At 31.0% G+C, this 17,057-nt stretch overlaps 1 protein-coding gene across 1 annotated transcript; it reads right to left on the bottom strand.

Moving 5' to 3' along the window:
• Positions 1-1,934: 1,934 nt before the first annotated feature.
• LOC105762326 (hypothetical protein) lies at positions 1,935-2,947 on the bottom strand. Its single transcript, XM_012580186.2, has one exon. The coding sequence runs from the start codon at positions 2,937-2,939 to the stop codon at positions 1,974-1,976; it is 966 nt and encodes a 321-aa protein (XP_012435640.1). The 5' UTR covers positions 2,940-2,947; the 3' UTR covers positions 1,935-1,973.
• Positions 2,948-17,057: the final 14,110 nt, after the last annotated feature.

Below are 17,057 nucleotides of genomic sequence, written 5' to 3'. Positions count from 1 at the left end.
TGTTTCGAGCCTCCATCTTTCCACCAAAGCGCTGATTAGTGTAAGATCGACTTTGTAGCCCCCAGTCATGTGAGACACATGTTGGAATCCAACCTCTTGCAAGTGGCCACAAATTTCAGGGATCGCAGGCTTTCCCATATTATGAATGAAACCTTCTAGTACACGATCATTTGCCTATTTACACAAAAAAATTCAAATTAAAAAAATAATTAAATTAAAAATAACTGAAAATAAAAAAAAATTAAAATTTCGTGTTACCATTGCTGCTTGACCAGTGAAAATATGTTTGTCGTCAAAGCGGATTAGAGAGACGATCATTCGTGAGAAATCGATTTAAACGAATAAAATATGAGATAATTAAAAATATATATTTTTTAAAATAAAAATATCGAAAAATTTAAAATGAGAGAGTTGAGAGAATTTGAGAGTGGAGAGAAGATGTGAACGAAAAAAATGAAATTTGGGGGTATTTATAGGGTAAAAAAAAGTTACCATTGGCCCTTTTAAATTTTTTATCGTTGGCGCGACAACGTTCAAAAAGCAGTTACTTTTTTACCGTTGAGGGAAAACGCATCCAGGTGAGCGAGCTTTCTTGCCACCTATGCAGAAAATGCGCTCAACTGGACGTGCTTTTTTTCTCTCTCTCCTAAAATCGAGCTATTTCCCTAATTAAAAAAAAAGGGGCCAAAGCATAATTAAAAAATAAAAACAGCATTTCAATCTAATTTTTCCTATTAATTATATTTATTTTCTTTTCAATTTAAAAAGGTATGGGTGGGGGTCTCTAAATCTTTTAGGCTTGGAGGGTTTTTTCGATTAAAAAGTTAAATATTTGTTTATTTGTTTGTTATTGTTATTATATATTACATATTTTTATATTTGTAATAATTTATACAATAAAATTAATAAATAATCATCAATAAGTAGATATATGAGTAAAAAAATAGATAAAATATAATTAATAAATATTTTATAAAATTTTAAGTATTCATAATACAACATATTTTTTAATTTAATATTTTTAATAGTCGATTTTAATTATCATCTTAACGTTATCGTTGCGATTGAATTTTAAAACTTCTCGTCCTTAATTTAAACACTCAATCTCATCACCATAATATCTAAATTCACCGTTCCCACCGTAACTACTCACACTCCACATTCAAAAAGTTGGCAATTGTTGAGACAAACTTAAAAGATTATTATAACCAAAAACTCCAAAAGAGAAAAGAAAAAGGCAAATAATTCCAAAAGGGATTAACATTATCCATCTCCCACCTAGTTCATATCGCATCTTAAACGAAATGGAAAGAAAAACATCTTCAACCAAAGTGGCATTTATAATTAAGCATTCAAGGAAACGTATCAAACTAAGGTACACTCATGTTAAGAATCTTAAGATGTTCTTGAGAAGCCTCTACTACACTTAAATGAAGTTTTTGGACTTTCTCATTTTTCTTCTGTTCCGTTAAAATTAGCTCGTGCTTACCATTATTTGGTGAAAATGATGATGCATTTCAATCAAAATAAACAACTAGGGTTTAAATGGGGAATATGTCAATGGTACAAGATGATCAATGACTATGGAAATGCAAATTGCCTCGATGACCTATCAGCTTAAACAAACTACAAATTATAAAGGAAAATTAGGAAGCAAGTGCCCCCATTACTTGACCGTAAGAGATCTACAATTTTATGAATTCAGGCAATCCAATCAACTCTAAAGCTGATCGATTCTCAATAACATAAATAAGTAGAGGTTAACTGTTAGAACGAACGATAGCATCCATCATTCAGCTACCGTATATACATATAACATCAAAAGAGTCACAATGCTAAAACTTTTTCATTGCAAAACAAGTATAAAAGGGAACAAATATGTTAAAAGAGTTGTAATGGGTTTAGGGTCCCATAGAGAATAGTATCTGGTATCAACATCAATTCATAGAATACACTAAATCTGACTTGACAAATCAAGCATCGAAGTTTTCCATTTGAATGCTACACCCGAGAGGCACATACTCTCCGAGATACCCACCCAAATGATCCTGCAAAGCACTCTTATCGATTCCCTGATGATGATAACTCTTACAAACATAGTAAAACAAGCTCTGCACCAACAAGCCAACAAGATTCACTATTACCAAAACTCCTACCAAAAATCCCCCCACCACAGTTCTCCAAAAAACCCCATAACTTTCCCCTCCATGCACCACCAAGGATCCAAAGATGCCCCCAATCACACCACAAATTGCCAAATACCCCAAAACCAAAATGAAAGCCATATTAATCCTCCCTTTCAACAACTCGTAACTCTTCTTCATTGCTACAAGCCCGTAAATGGGTTCAAGCACCGATACCACACTGGCCAAATGCCATAGCGCCGTGGTGTAAACATGAACACCCAAGAAGAGCACTAAAATTACCATGAATGCCAAGAAGGATAAAACAATGTTCTGGGTATCAACGGCAATGAAGAACATGAACAAGAAGGCAATCAACGAGGCATCGTAAACGAACATCAAGAGAGCAATCCATGCGAAGGTTGTAAAAAGGCGCTTAAAAACCTTGGGTATGGCTGAGATCGTCAAAGAGAAAGAGACAGGCTTTGACGTGTAAAGGGACGCCACTGTGAAAACAACGGCAGCTGTGGATAAAAGAGAGAAGGCAAAGAGGAAGATGAGGTAAAAGAACTGGAAGGTCAAAAGGAGTGTCCACTCGTGATGCGTTTGGGCAGGGTCAGCTAATGGGTGGGATTCAAGTTGATTTAAGATTGGGTGGGTGAAAAGCGAGTGAGCTAAAATGGCAAAAGATAGAGGAAAAATGAGAGCTACGGTTATGAGATTGAAGGCTTTAGGGGATCTTTGAGGGATAGAAATTGGTTCACTGAGGATGTAGGGTATGGACAAGAATTGAAGCTCTTCTGGGGCCAGATCCATGATGTCTTCTTAGGGAATTCCACAGAACTGTAATATGGGGTTGGAGATTGGGGAAGATGAAAGCTTGGAAACAAAAGCTAGTAACCATATCCGTCAATTGGCTATTTGAGAGTACTTTGTTGATTTCCAACGATTTTTTGTTTCATTTCTGTGTTATTCATTGCATGAGCCATGAGTCTGATAGAATACAATATAATCGCCGCTGTCCTGTAATACTCCCCTTTTTTTTATTTTATTGGAATTTTGCTATTTTTTCCCATTTGTTGTAGGATTTTTTTAAAAATGTTGAACGATCTCGACATCCGTGGACAATATTGAGGTCTATTGACAAATATTGTTTTACTTTGGTTTGCCTTTTTTGAATTTTTTCTAAAATTATTTAGTTATCTTTTCAACTTATTTAAAAGTATTTAATTAGTATATACAATTAATTTTTATCTACTCGATGATATTTAATTTAATTGTGACATGTGGTAATCTATCAATATGCCAAGTGGCAAGCTTAAATTAAAAAGATAAAAGAAATTTAAAATATATAAATTAATGAATGATATAATTTTGTCACATTAAAAATAAATTTGGACAATGGTTGTCCTAATGCATTTCACATGTATTTTTAGTAAGTTTATTTTTTAATAAAATATTAGGTTATTTATTTATTATCTTAAAATTAAAATTTTTAAATTTTAAAATTATAAATTAATAAAAGAATATTAAAAATTTTACATCAAGAATAAACCTAAATAGATGTTTGTTTAGATTCAAATGCATCTCAAGAATCGTTTATCCATATTCATTGTAGACGTGCTTTTTAATTGTTTTATATATTTATATATACTTTTAAATAATTATAACTTTTAGTTTTTACATATTTGTATATTTATAAATTTTAGTTTTTTATAAATTTTTATATAAATTTCAAAATATTATAGCTTTTATATATTTTTAATTGCATATATTTTATAGTTTTATACGTTTATATATTTATATTTTATAAATATTTAAAATAATAACAACCTAAAAGCTTATATTTTATGAAGAAAGTTAAAATATATAAACTTACTAAAAATACATCTAGAATGAATATGAAAAAATGGGTGTTCAAATTCAAATATATATAGACAAACGTATATTTAGGTTCATTCTTGATGTGGAAAAATTATACATTTTTATTAATTTATATGTTTTTAAATATATTTATTTTTTAAATTTATGTCCACTACATGGCATATTGAGAGGCTACCACGTATCACCACCGGATTGGCTATTAGTGACATGTCAGCACAAGTTAACAATGTTAGTGTAGAGGTCCAACCTGGGTGGTAGAATACAAGTTTAAGTACTAACTAGGCATTTTTGGACAAGTTCAGGGGACAAACTACATATTAACCCTTTTAATTTCCATGTCCATAAGTGTCGAAATTTAGCTTATTTTACCATATGCTTAAAGGAATCTAAATTTGATCATTTGTGACATTTATTGACAATACTACAATAATGAATTCAATATCAATTGGTGTTAAGATCAGGCCTTTTTTTCAAAGATTTCTTTAGAAATCTTGTACTTACATCGATATGGATTTGACTTAATATAACATGATTTTGGCACTAGTAGGTTTAAGGTTTAGAGTTTAATTTAGATTTTAAAATTTTATGTTTGAGGTTTTAATCTTTTATAAATTCCTCAACATGTCACGATTTGTACAAAGGAAAAAAAATTATATTTCAGCTTGAATGGTGGAAGTGACGAGGAAATTAGGCTGAAATAAATCTACTTGATTTCAACAAGAAATCAACGTTTAGGGGTTGAGGTTTGGAAGAGATGGAAGAAGAAAGCAAGAAAATGAAGAGAGAAAATGTCCCCTCTTCCACAAGGGCTGGACGACAGCAAGAAGAAGAAGAGGATGAATTTTCCATCCTTTTCCCATTTTTTAACCCATATAAAAAAAATACTAAGTCAACTTCTTTAAACTATCGTCTACATTAAGATCCTCCGTTTTAAATTTATCAAATGATCCAAAATTGATCCAATAAATTTTAATATATTATTATTATTTTCAATATTTCAAATATAATATTCACATGAAAATACTAAAATGTCCTTATGTGGTGAAATTATCATTTCGCGTCTTTTTCACTCCTTAACCAATTTCCTTTACACCAAATAGATATTTATCAAGTCCAAACTTCATAAATCACATATAGTCTTTATTATGAGTCCATGGGTGGTAAAAATTAAATCAATGCGCTTCCTTCGATAAAAATGGAAAAATTACAACTCAGTCACTGTACTATCAAATCTTTTCTAATTTAGTCTAAAAGTGATTTTCATTACAGTAATACATATCGAGAATTATTCTTGTGCCAAATAAGCAAAAATCATTCACATTTTCTCAATTTGTTAAATTTACATTTTAATCCTCTAACTTTTTAGAATTTGTAATTTGGTCCTTTTGTTATTCTTTTTGCTTCCACAATTCTTTTCATTGATTTCTAACTTCAATATCAAATTTTCTTTCATAAAAAGTCTCCACCAGACTCATTTTCCAAATTTTCTCAAATTTTTACTATCTTCGGTCCTAGAATAATGTCACTTATTGTATTAAAAATTTTGGGGTGTTACAATTATCCCCTCCTTAAGAAAATTTCATTCCTCTAGATTCCTAATAACATTGTCATTATTTCATCACTTACCAACTCATGTGATAGACTAAAACAATAAGACAAGTAGAGCAGAAAATGATGTACCATGTGTCATTCCAAAGCATTAGTTCCTTCAATTTAGCTACTCCAATGGTTTCCCATAACTTATTAGACCTTGTAGTCAGATTCTTTCCTCAACTATTACGCAGTTGACACCATTTTCATTTCAAATCCTCAGAGTGTTCTTATCATATGACGATACCTATTCATAACTTGTTCATCATTGGATATGTAACACCCCTAAAATTGTTATGCTATTAATGTAATATTAAATGAGAATTGAGTGTCATGGATTTCCCGGTAAAGTAAAATACGAAAATGAAAGTGATAAAAGAGAAATTTGAGGAGTATCAAAGAAAGTTAAATTCAGAAGTATGTTGTGGTATACTAAATTAAAGTAAGGACTAAATCGTAAAGGTGTAAAAAGTTTTGAGGTTCAAGTATAATTATTCAAAATTTGCGGGGTTGAAGCATAAATATGAGAAAATTTAAGGACAAAAAGTGAAAATAATCCAATTTCTTATGACATGAAATTGGTTTGTAATGACCAAATTGAATAAGTGGAGAAATACGATGGACTAAATGATAATTTTACCAAAAGTGAGTAGTGATTCAAGGATGAAATTTTGAAGAAACATGAAGGGTAAAATGGTCATTACCAGATTAGATAATTATATGGTGTAATAATTAAGGAAGAAAAGTGTTGAAACATGATTGGTTGAATATTTTATTATTATTTTATTATAAGATATTTATTAATATTTTATTCAATTAAAATTAATATAAAAAGAAAGAAAGATGAAGAAAGACACCAGAGTTTCCAACGTCATGAAAAGATAAAAAAGAAAGTTTTTCTTTCTTTACAATTTGATCCTTTCATCAAAATTTCATTATTTTTACCTAGAAATCAAATGAATTTTCAAAAGCACCAAGAGAGAAAATGATAAGAAAACTATTAGATTCAAGAAAATAGAAGTTGAGAGGAGAAAATCAAGCTAAAGCTTGATTCCAAGAGAACAAGGTATGAATATTAAGGTTTCATATTATTTTCAAGTTTAATATTGTTAGAAAAGTATGGAAATGTTTGTTAATGTAAAGTTTACTTATAAAAAGTTTTATGTTTTGCCATGTTGATGAAGAAAGAGATGGAGAAAATAAATTAAGTGATGAGGAAAAGGAAGAGCAATTGATTTGAAGTTGGAAAAGGTATGTACCCATGAAATCTCATGTTATTTAAGAATTAAAATGTAGACTTTGGGAAGTTTTGTGGTAAATAAGTAAAATAAAGTGTGAAATGATTTAATATGTGAATAAGAAAAATATGATAAAAGTTTAATGAATGTGTTATGAGATGATAAAATATGCATAAAAAGTATTGTAAAAGTGAAATTGGGGAAAATATGAAATTTTTATGATGACAAGGACTAAATTGTCAAACTTGAGAAAATATGTGGATCAAATAATAGAAGTAAAATACATAAAAAAAATTATAAGTGAAACAAGATATTGAGATAAATTATGTGATTAAAATATAACAAGAAAGAAAATTAATTTAATATGATTAATTAGTGAATATTGAACTTTTACGACAAAAAGGGACTAAATTGAAAAGTTATGAAAGTTTACAAGAAAAATATTTGATAAGTGAATAATGTAGTTGAGAATGAAAAAATACATGATTATTGTAACTCAAATTACAATTGTTCTCTAGGTTGTGGAAATATAAGTATTAAATTGAAAAAGTGTAAAATTGTAGTTAAATTGTGAAATATAATATGGATAAATAGAGTGTGTAAGAAAGTGTGATGAAATAGTATATGTATGAAAAGTGAGAGTGAGATTGAATTACAAAGAATAGTGAAAGATAAAATAATTATTAAATTATATTTATTATGTGAATTATTTTAGTGAAATGAAAGAATTATGAAAAGAAAAAACTAAACTACAAAATATGCAAAAGTGATATGTAAGAAATATGGTAAGTTGTAGCAGTGACATGGAATTTTTATTAAGTAGTGAGATATGTTATATGTACTAAAGAAAGTTGGAAATTATGTTTTTGAATTGTTATAATGTGCACTACATTGAAATAAGTCCAAAGTATTTAAATGTTGTTCTGAAATAAGGAAATGAAATTGATTCTAATATAATTGCCCAAGTAGCTGAGATAAGAACCAATAGGATATAGATGGCATGCCATCAAGAAAATTTTAGCGTGCTCTCTGTTCTGAATACGCATATCAATGCTGTCCTATTCTGAATACGCATTTCAGTGCCATCCTGTTCTGTATTTGCACTTTGGTGTATTACTGTACTATTTTTGTATTCCTATATGTTTTGTTAAGTCTACGTTGGGCCTATATTAAGGAAAATTTAGCGCGCTCTCTGTTCTGAATACGCATTTTAATGTTGTCCTATTCTGGATACGCACTTCGGTGCCATCTTATTCTGTATTTGTATTTCGGTGCATTGCTGTACTGTTTTCATATACCCAATATGTTTTATTAAGTTTACGTTGGGCCTCTATTGAATAATAAAAGATAATGATAAAATAAAAATTTACGGTAAGCAAGTTATGATGAAAAGTTCCTGTTACACAATGAGATGACAAGATAAAGATTATGATAACAATTTTTGTTAAACCATGAAGTGATAATGTAGTGAATTAGACTGGTAAAAGTTTTGTTCCTGACAATCCATAAAAAGATAAATGTATTGAATTCTGGTAATAACGAATCCTATACATATAGAATGATTTGTTGGTTGTCAAAATATACTCTGGTGATTATTATAATATATTCAGGAATTGTAATAGTAATAATGTTTTTAATATATAGAAATCAGGGTAAAAATGAGATTTGGATTCTTGGGTACTTACTAAGCTTTTATGAGCTTAATGCGTGTTTTAAATGCGTAGGTGGAAGATCAAATTGAAGCTCGAGATTCAAGTTAGGGTTTCAACGCATCTCATCTCATCACACCACCAAGGCTTGAAGAGGGTTCGAATTTGATATTTTTGTTATAGAATATGGCATGTACATAAGTTATTGCAAGTGTTTTGAAATAATTTAAGTTTTATAAAAATTAATTGACGTCTAATCGCCGAAGTTGCTCTGACAACGAATGTAACATCCCAGTTCTTTGACTTGTTGTTTGGGTCGGGTATGGGGGTGTTACAAGATACTTCTCTTGATTTTCAAAACGGATTAAATCTACTTATCTTCTTTTATATTATCAACTTATTTTAATAGTGTTCCAACATCTTCAACATCTCATGCAATTATAAGACTTAATCATTACTTATCTTCTTTTATATTATCAACTTATTTTAATAATGTTCCAACACCCTCAACATCTCATACAATTATAAGACTTAATCATTCTCTTATCATTTGAGACCATTTTTTTATCACTTCTTGAAAATTTACACAAATTATAGAATACATGTTATTAACTTGTAACACCCCTTGCTTGACCCGATCATCGGGTCTGAGTTACAGGATACCACATGCCGAAGAACCACTGTCAAATGAACCATAAATAAATCATTAAAACATACATTCATATTATAAACACCTTCATATAATGATATACAATGAAATCTAAGTCTTAATCGAGCTTACAAAAGCTCTTTTGTTGACCCGAGCACGAAATGGGACCAAATTGTAAAGTTTCAAAATTTCAGGACTGACGTCGTGATGTCACTTCCTCCACATCGTGACGTTGCAAAAAATTGTCACATCGTGACCTTAGGCCACTTGATTTTGCGACATGACACATTATTGGTCGACATTGCGATAAGGAAGATTACTCGTCGGGACGTGGACTCTGTTTTTGGTAAAATTTAGGCCATTTGGTATCTATTTCATGGTTACCTCAAAAATTGCACATTTTGTACATATTTTCCTAACTTTTCCTGCATAAAAATGTTCTAAATACATACCAAAACATTGCATTTAACCATTTCTAGTCAACCAATCCAATATGCTTCAATCTGGCATTAAAACATATCAATTCAAGTTGTTCAATTTCAACCTATTCAACCATACACTTAGCCATTCAATGCCATCTCCTTAACTATGTCAATTCATACTCAAACATGCCATTTTAAGTTCCATTCGCATTTCTCAACATGTTACCAAAACATACATATTCAATTAGGCTTTAGCCTTACCAAAATCAAACATTAAAAAGTGGTTCAAACTAAAACTATCATTTTAAGATTCTACAATGTGGCACCCCAAACCCGGTCGGGACGGTCTGACCTAAATTCTGAATGTCACATTAGCCACCAAAGTGACTCTCCGTTAAAACATCACAAAACACACCAACCTACCATGCACACCATGTATTTGCAACGTAAATCATAATAAAAACACCTAGTAGCATGCCTTTCTAGTCACATAATAAAAAACAAACACAACAGTGTATGGTTAAGTCACCTGTGAACCCACCTACTAAAAAGAAACAACACCTCGCATCAACCTAGCTAGTATAGCTCGCGACCTACCCGCGATGCCTAGCTCGCAACTGGTCTTGCGAATCCCAGGTTTGGTGAACATAGACGCACATCACCCTTTATGATGTTAGACTATCGGGAGGCAAGGACACACGCGAACTCCCCACTTTGACACACACATTCATATTGGCGAATCCAACTTCCCTGGCTAACTGACCTATCCTGGTGAACTTACTAGCTTGGCGTACTCATGATTTTCTTTTAGGCAAACTTTCCATTTGGCAAATAGTGACACTGACAATCCTTAAATACTAACATCTTATCTATTGTTTGGTGATCCACATGGTTTTGGTAAACTCATTTTGGTGGTGAACACTACATATTGGCAAACCCCCTATCTCGCTATACACTTGGTTAGCTTGTAGGTTTTAATTAATTATGTTTTACATACATGTCATGCATCCAAAGTAGTTATTTTGTTTTAAACATACAAGTGGTACGAGGCCGTACCTTAATTCTCGACGATCTCTTAATCTTACATAAATTCGTTGGGTCTTTGATTTAATAACGACCGATATGTATAAATCCAATCAAGCATGCACTTAACCAAGCAAATATAAAGTTTAAAATCCAAAATTAAACAGTCCGTAATGTCTGTTTACAACCTGTAACAATTTTCTTAAAAGTCTAAGTTTAAACCTGTAGGACAGGCCCACATTGCCTTCCACTTTAGTGTTTGAAAACATGTCACATACTCGGAAGGATTTGGCTTAAGATAGATCACTGGGTTGGCACACTTCACCACTAGTCCCATTAGCTACTTATCTGTAAGGTACATGTAAAGAGTGTAAGCTTATTGAAGCTCAGTGAGTGCTCAAGCATACATCACAAATAAACACATCAATCATGCTAGCAAATAGACATGCTAAAATAGTTCGCATAATATACAATATTTGTACACATTATAGTGATATATTGACAATTTGTGAATGTGAAACATAATCAAATTATATACACATTGGATACGCGGATCTACAAAACATTCCAATTGACTTAAAAAGCCGCACGTTATCTCCAATAAGTGTAGCACGAATGCTCACTCTCCAAAACGCTCCACACAATCTACAGTGAATGGAACAGTGCTCGATATTCCCTTATCTCTCCAAAGCTATCTCCGGGCTACAATGCTCTAACACATAGTAAAAAAGGGTGAGTACTCACAATACCAACATATCATTTTTTACACATTCACAGCACACATAATATAGGGCTCGTACATAGTAGCAGAGCTCACACAATACAGTTCGTAATAACGCAGTTCACTTTGGCAGAGCTCGCAATACTGCAAGGCTCGCAACACACTTAACATCACAATAACATATGGGTTTGCACATGTATATGGGCTCGCATAGTACAGGGGTTTGCACATCTATATAAGCTTGCATGCAACATGTGATAGGGTTTGTTTATCATAGGGTTCACACGTACATATGGGTTCGCACATAGTTTATGGGTTCGCACATGCATGCAGGTTTGCAGCACATATATGGTTCGCGCAATGAAAATGTTCGCATATCACAGGGGCTCACATACTTATATGGGCTTACATGTATTAAGGCTCGCACAGAAATATAGGCTTGTATGCATTAAGGCGATGGGGTTTGCATATTTCGTATACCAGGGCTCGGGTTACATGCCAGGGTTTGCATGCCTTACCTGGGCTTTCTTGAGCACGCGACTAGTGTTTAAGTGAGATATGCAAAAACACTCACTTGTGGTTCACTGTTGACTGCCGGAACTACACCACCTTTTGCTTGCCTTTATCCTTGCTCGTGGATGCTCACTCACCAATAGAGGCTTCGTATATCGAACAAAAGCATACAAGTTATTAGCATTCACAACAAAATGTCTATCCTAAAACACATGACAGCTTGCCACTCTGCTAAGTTTGGCAAGCTTATCTCGCGTAACTTAAATCTTCTAATTACTACAATTATACTCAAATAGATCCTTGGTTTTCACTTCCTAGTACCAGATCTAATACTTAATTACAAATTTAATCCATTAATTTTACAAAATTTCAATAATTAAAATTTTCCAAAAAATCTCGTTCATCTTCAATCTCATGGAGCAAAAATCAATTGATTCTTACATTTCCTTTAAAGATTTGTTACATCAAGTTTATAAAGCCGTTGATCATGTCAAATGAGTTGAAAATCATTTTGAAATCTTCACTTAGCTCACTATTACATGATTCACCATTTTTAGCAAAATCAAGCTTTAAAATTATAGATATTATGTTTTCTTACTTATAGCTATAAAACACAATTTGAAATCACATAATAAACATTTAATCCACAAGAAATCAAAATGTTTACATCTTCAAAGGTCTCCATGTAGTTGAATTAATTTGAACAAAAATGAGCTAAGTGTTGATGAAAAATTTAAGAAGAAAGAGTGGATTTCTTTTAAAATTAAGGAGGAAAAAGTTTTTTGGATGCTAGGAAAGGATGAAAAGAATTTGAGAGAAAACTCTTAAATTTTAGATATAACAAACTTTTACAATGGTTGAAAGTGTGGAGGGAAAAGACGATGGGTGGACTTATATACATGCTACAAAACCAAGTTTAAACAATTGAAAGACTATTGAATCAACAACAGCATAGTGTGAGCTTATCGTAGATCCATTCGACACGTTCCACAAGTTGGCAATCTACAGGGAAAAGGAAAATAACGGGCTAAGCATTGTGAATGTTTAGTAAGTTCATAGGCATTAAATCAAAAACTTACCTTGACAAACAATCACATACAAAAAGCTACCAAAATGTAGGCATAGTTTGGCTAAACATAACATATCACAAAAATTAATAAGGGTATTATACCAACATCAAACCATGAATAACATATGTATTTATCATACCATTAATGTCACTATAGGTAACAAGTTTAAATCTCATTCCAATCTGGAATAATGAATTCACATGTATACTATAAACTTTATTTTCACAACATTCAATAATTTATCATTGAAATACTGAATTCATCCCATTCCATTTCAAATTCTCATTTCATATAATTTGTATCGCCCAATGAAACCTAGTAAACGGATTCGATTACACAGATATCTCTGGTAAGAATAATTGCTTGTCTGAGCTGAAAATATATTCATGTCAGGTTGTCAGTCTAGGCTAAAACTTTAATAACACATTCAATTGCTTAACCAAGCTGAAAATATACATGTAAGGTTACTAGTCCAGGCTAAACCTTTAAAATGACATCAGGTTACTGTCTAGGCTAAACTTATGTCACATGTATCTTCGAGTCCGCATCAAATGCTGGATCTCAGTAATCATCGGTAATCTATCCGTACAAGTGTGCATGAAACCTTTACTAAGTTCACCCGGGCATACCAATTCACAACAAAACACACATATATAATCACAAATCAAATACACAAGAACTTAAACACATTTATACCATATGAACATACTTGGTCAAATCAGCAAACAAGTTGAATTTGTAAGGACTAATCGATAATTTTACCTTTTTCCCAATTTTCCTCGGTTTGGTTCAATTCCTGATCTATATAATAATTCAGTTCAATTTATCAATATCAAACATTTTTATGAAATCCTATTATATGCATGAATTCAATTTTATTTTTGAATACCCCTAAATTTTTGCATTTTATTCAATTTAGCCCTTAAAAAATAAATTACAATATCTTTCAATTTTGAACTTCGATTTTGAAACCAATCTCAATTACATCCTTTTATGTAGGGGGTAAGCAACACTTGATTCGACTCAGAAAAATAAAAAAATTAAAATTTGAGTTAAACGAATCGAGTTATTCGAGTTAACTCGATTATTTTTCAAACTTCGAGTTCGAATCGAGTTTAATTTTTGAATTCGAATAATTTGAATAAATCAAATACCAAACTATAAAATTTTACATTTTTACCCCAGACCCTCAAACCTTTTTACTTTCCCCCAATACTTATACTCCCTCCCACATTCCCCCCAAAACTTTTATTGCTCTCCCATCTCACCCCTACTACCCTAAACCCATTTCCCTCCCAATTTTTTTTAATATTTTCCTCTCATTTACTTTCCCCCAAAGTTTTACTCCCCCAACCTTCAAAACTTTTTATTTCCACCCTAAACTTTTACTTTTCACTCTTTACCTCCAAATAAAAAATCAACCAAAAAAATCCCTAAACCTAAAAAGTAATAATTTTATTTATATCTACTATTTATATTATTAAATTAATTTTCACAATTTGTACTATTTATATTATTGAATTTTTAATCATATTAAATCTTTATAAATTTATGTTAAAATTGAATTATTGATGATGCCATAAAGTATTCATGTTAAAATTTTATGTTGATATCAATTTCACATTTTATCTTTAAGATAACTTTTATTAAAAAATCATTTTTTTGTATTTAATATATTTTTAATTTCAAAATAAATAGTGATAAAAATCAAAAGATAATTGAAGTAACTAAGCAAGCAAAGAAGCTAACCCAGATATAAAATATTAATAAATAAATTATATGGAGATGGAAGTTAATAACAAATTTGATTACGGTGGGTGATAGTGGTTACAAGGATCCAAAGTAATTTTTTTTAATTTAACTCGAACATATATATTCGATTCGAATTCCATCTCACTCAACTCAATTTGAGAAAATTTTAAATCAATGTAGGATGATAAAATAGGATTCGTCAACTCGATTAATTCAAAATTTTTCTTCATTCGATTCGATTCAATCGAATGCTCACCCATACTTTTATGGCCCTCCATTATCTATTATTATAAAAATTTCACATCAATTTTTAAATTTATACACTTTAGTCCTTTTGGACAAAACTAACAATTTAAACTTTACAATCTAGTCCTTTTTCACATCAAAGCTTAAGATCTACCAATTTAACATCAATTTCTTCAAGAAATCAACCTTGGAAACTTTCAAAAGCTTTAACAATTTTGAAAATTAATACATGGGCTAGCTAAATCAAGCTCCCATGACCTCAAAAACATAAAATTTATAAGAAAAGAACTTGAAAATACCTTAAAATTGAGGACGAAATAGTTTTGAGCTTTCGAACATGGTTTCTAGGTTTTCTTTGGTGGTTTCGGTTGAAGAAGAAAAGAAAGAATAAAGATGACAACAATTAAGTTGTCTTTTATACATTGATTATAAAATTAATTAATCTTAAATAATTAACTAAAGCTTAATTAACCTGTCCTTAATCAAAATTAACAAATTTAGTGGATTGTAATCAACATCCACCACCGTTTGGCACTTTAAAATGAGTCTAATTGCTCAATTGGTCCTTTGATTAATTAAAAATCTATAGTGATAAACTTTTACAAATTTTACAATTTAGTCTTTATACCTTAATTCACTATCAAATTGGCAAAATTAAGGGACAAAACTTTAATAGACTTTAATATTAACCTTGTAAATATTAATTTTTAATATTTACGGACTTGAACAATGGAAATGAGATTATGAAATCATCGTTTTCGACACCACTGAATAATGAACTGTTACAAACTTCATTATGAATCTCCGACCATTAGGTCTAAACTCCTAGTCGTAGCACATCTACAAATTACTTCAGAGACAGACGCATCCATTAACATGCACTTAGAATCCTTTTACTTCTATTTTGTTAGTTAACCAAGTTCATAAACTCTACTGGACTCGGTCCATAAGACTTTACATTGTCATTAATATTTCAACACTCCATTAATATACCTTTTTGAGAAATCTTTCAATCCCTACTTACTTTTGTTTCCTTCGAACCACTTATCTAGACCTTTATTCATAAGTTTAGTTCATATACCAATGGCTAATGCTTAACACAATAGACAAAAATACAAATCAAAATATCAATGAAACAGTCGACAAGAACTCCCAAAATGCACTGAACAGACACACCAAATATAGTTGACCAACAACATATATATAGGCTGATACAAGAACTTTTAAGCAACATCTAAGCTTAAAATTGTTAGTAAAAGGTTGAAGTTATCTCTTGAAATATCTTCAATAATTATCCCATAGCTTCTTTCATATGAAAGTGAAACAACTAGTTTGGTCTACAAGTAAAAGGATAAGGATAAGACTTGTGATAAAAGTGTCAATCCTCCTTCCTTCAATCCTTCAAAAATCAATTAGCAACTTTGTAGAAATATTAAAGATATAGCTTAAGGATCATTTGCTGACTGAGTAACATACCATGCATAACTAAGTAAAAAATGCTAACTGAAAACTGCACTTGAGTTGTCCTGAAGACATGTCCAAACTATTGTTCGAACAAGAGATAAAACATAGTGACTAAATATTTAGTTCAAGGAACTATTCAAACATGAGGAGAAACTTCAAACAACTAAGGTCCCAATAGTTTTATTTTGATCTGGCATTCCACAATAGCATACTTGGATTATATTAGGAACATCCAGTGATGTCATCGATCGACAAATCCCCTTCCCCTTTTCTCCCACAAGTGAGGCAAACAATAAACCAAAAGAAGTGGAAATCAATTTTAATTTCAAGGTTTAACTTCACGACAAATATAGTAAAAAACATGGATTAACAAAAAAAAATTATATAATTATGTGGAAACTAATTGTTGAATGAGGATTTCACATGTGAACATGATGTAATGTGCCAAGTTAGCCGTCGTTGTGGAGTTCTCGGCCGGGTGTCTAAAATAAGATATTTCTACAGCAATAGTGACGAAATTGTAAAAAAATTTTGATCAAAATGAAAGTATTCTAAAAATTGGGTGACCAAGTAGGTAGTTTAAGTAATATTATATAAGATATGTATTTTGAGAATAGATAAATAAAAAACAATAATATTTGAATAAGAAAATCCGAGTTGAGTGTAAAATTACAATAACCGTCTTCTTATTTTAGTATAATAATAGTATTGAA

Source organism: Gossypium raimondii, chromosome 12, assembly GCF_025698545.1.
Source record: "Gossypium raimondii isolate GPD5lz chromosome 12, ASM2569854v1, whole genome shotgun sequence".
In the NCBI taxonomy this organism is placed as follows: Eukaryota; Viridiplantae; Streptophyta; class Magnoliopsida; order Malvales; family Malvaceae; genus Gossypium; species Gossypium raimondii.
This window is presented reverse-complemented; position numbering and strand designations above follow the sequence as displayed.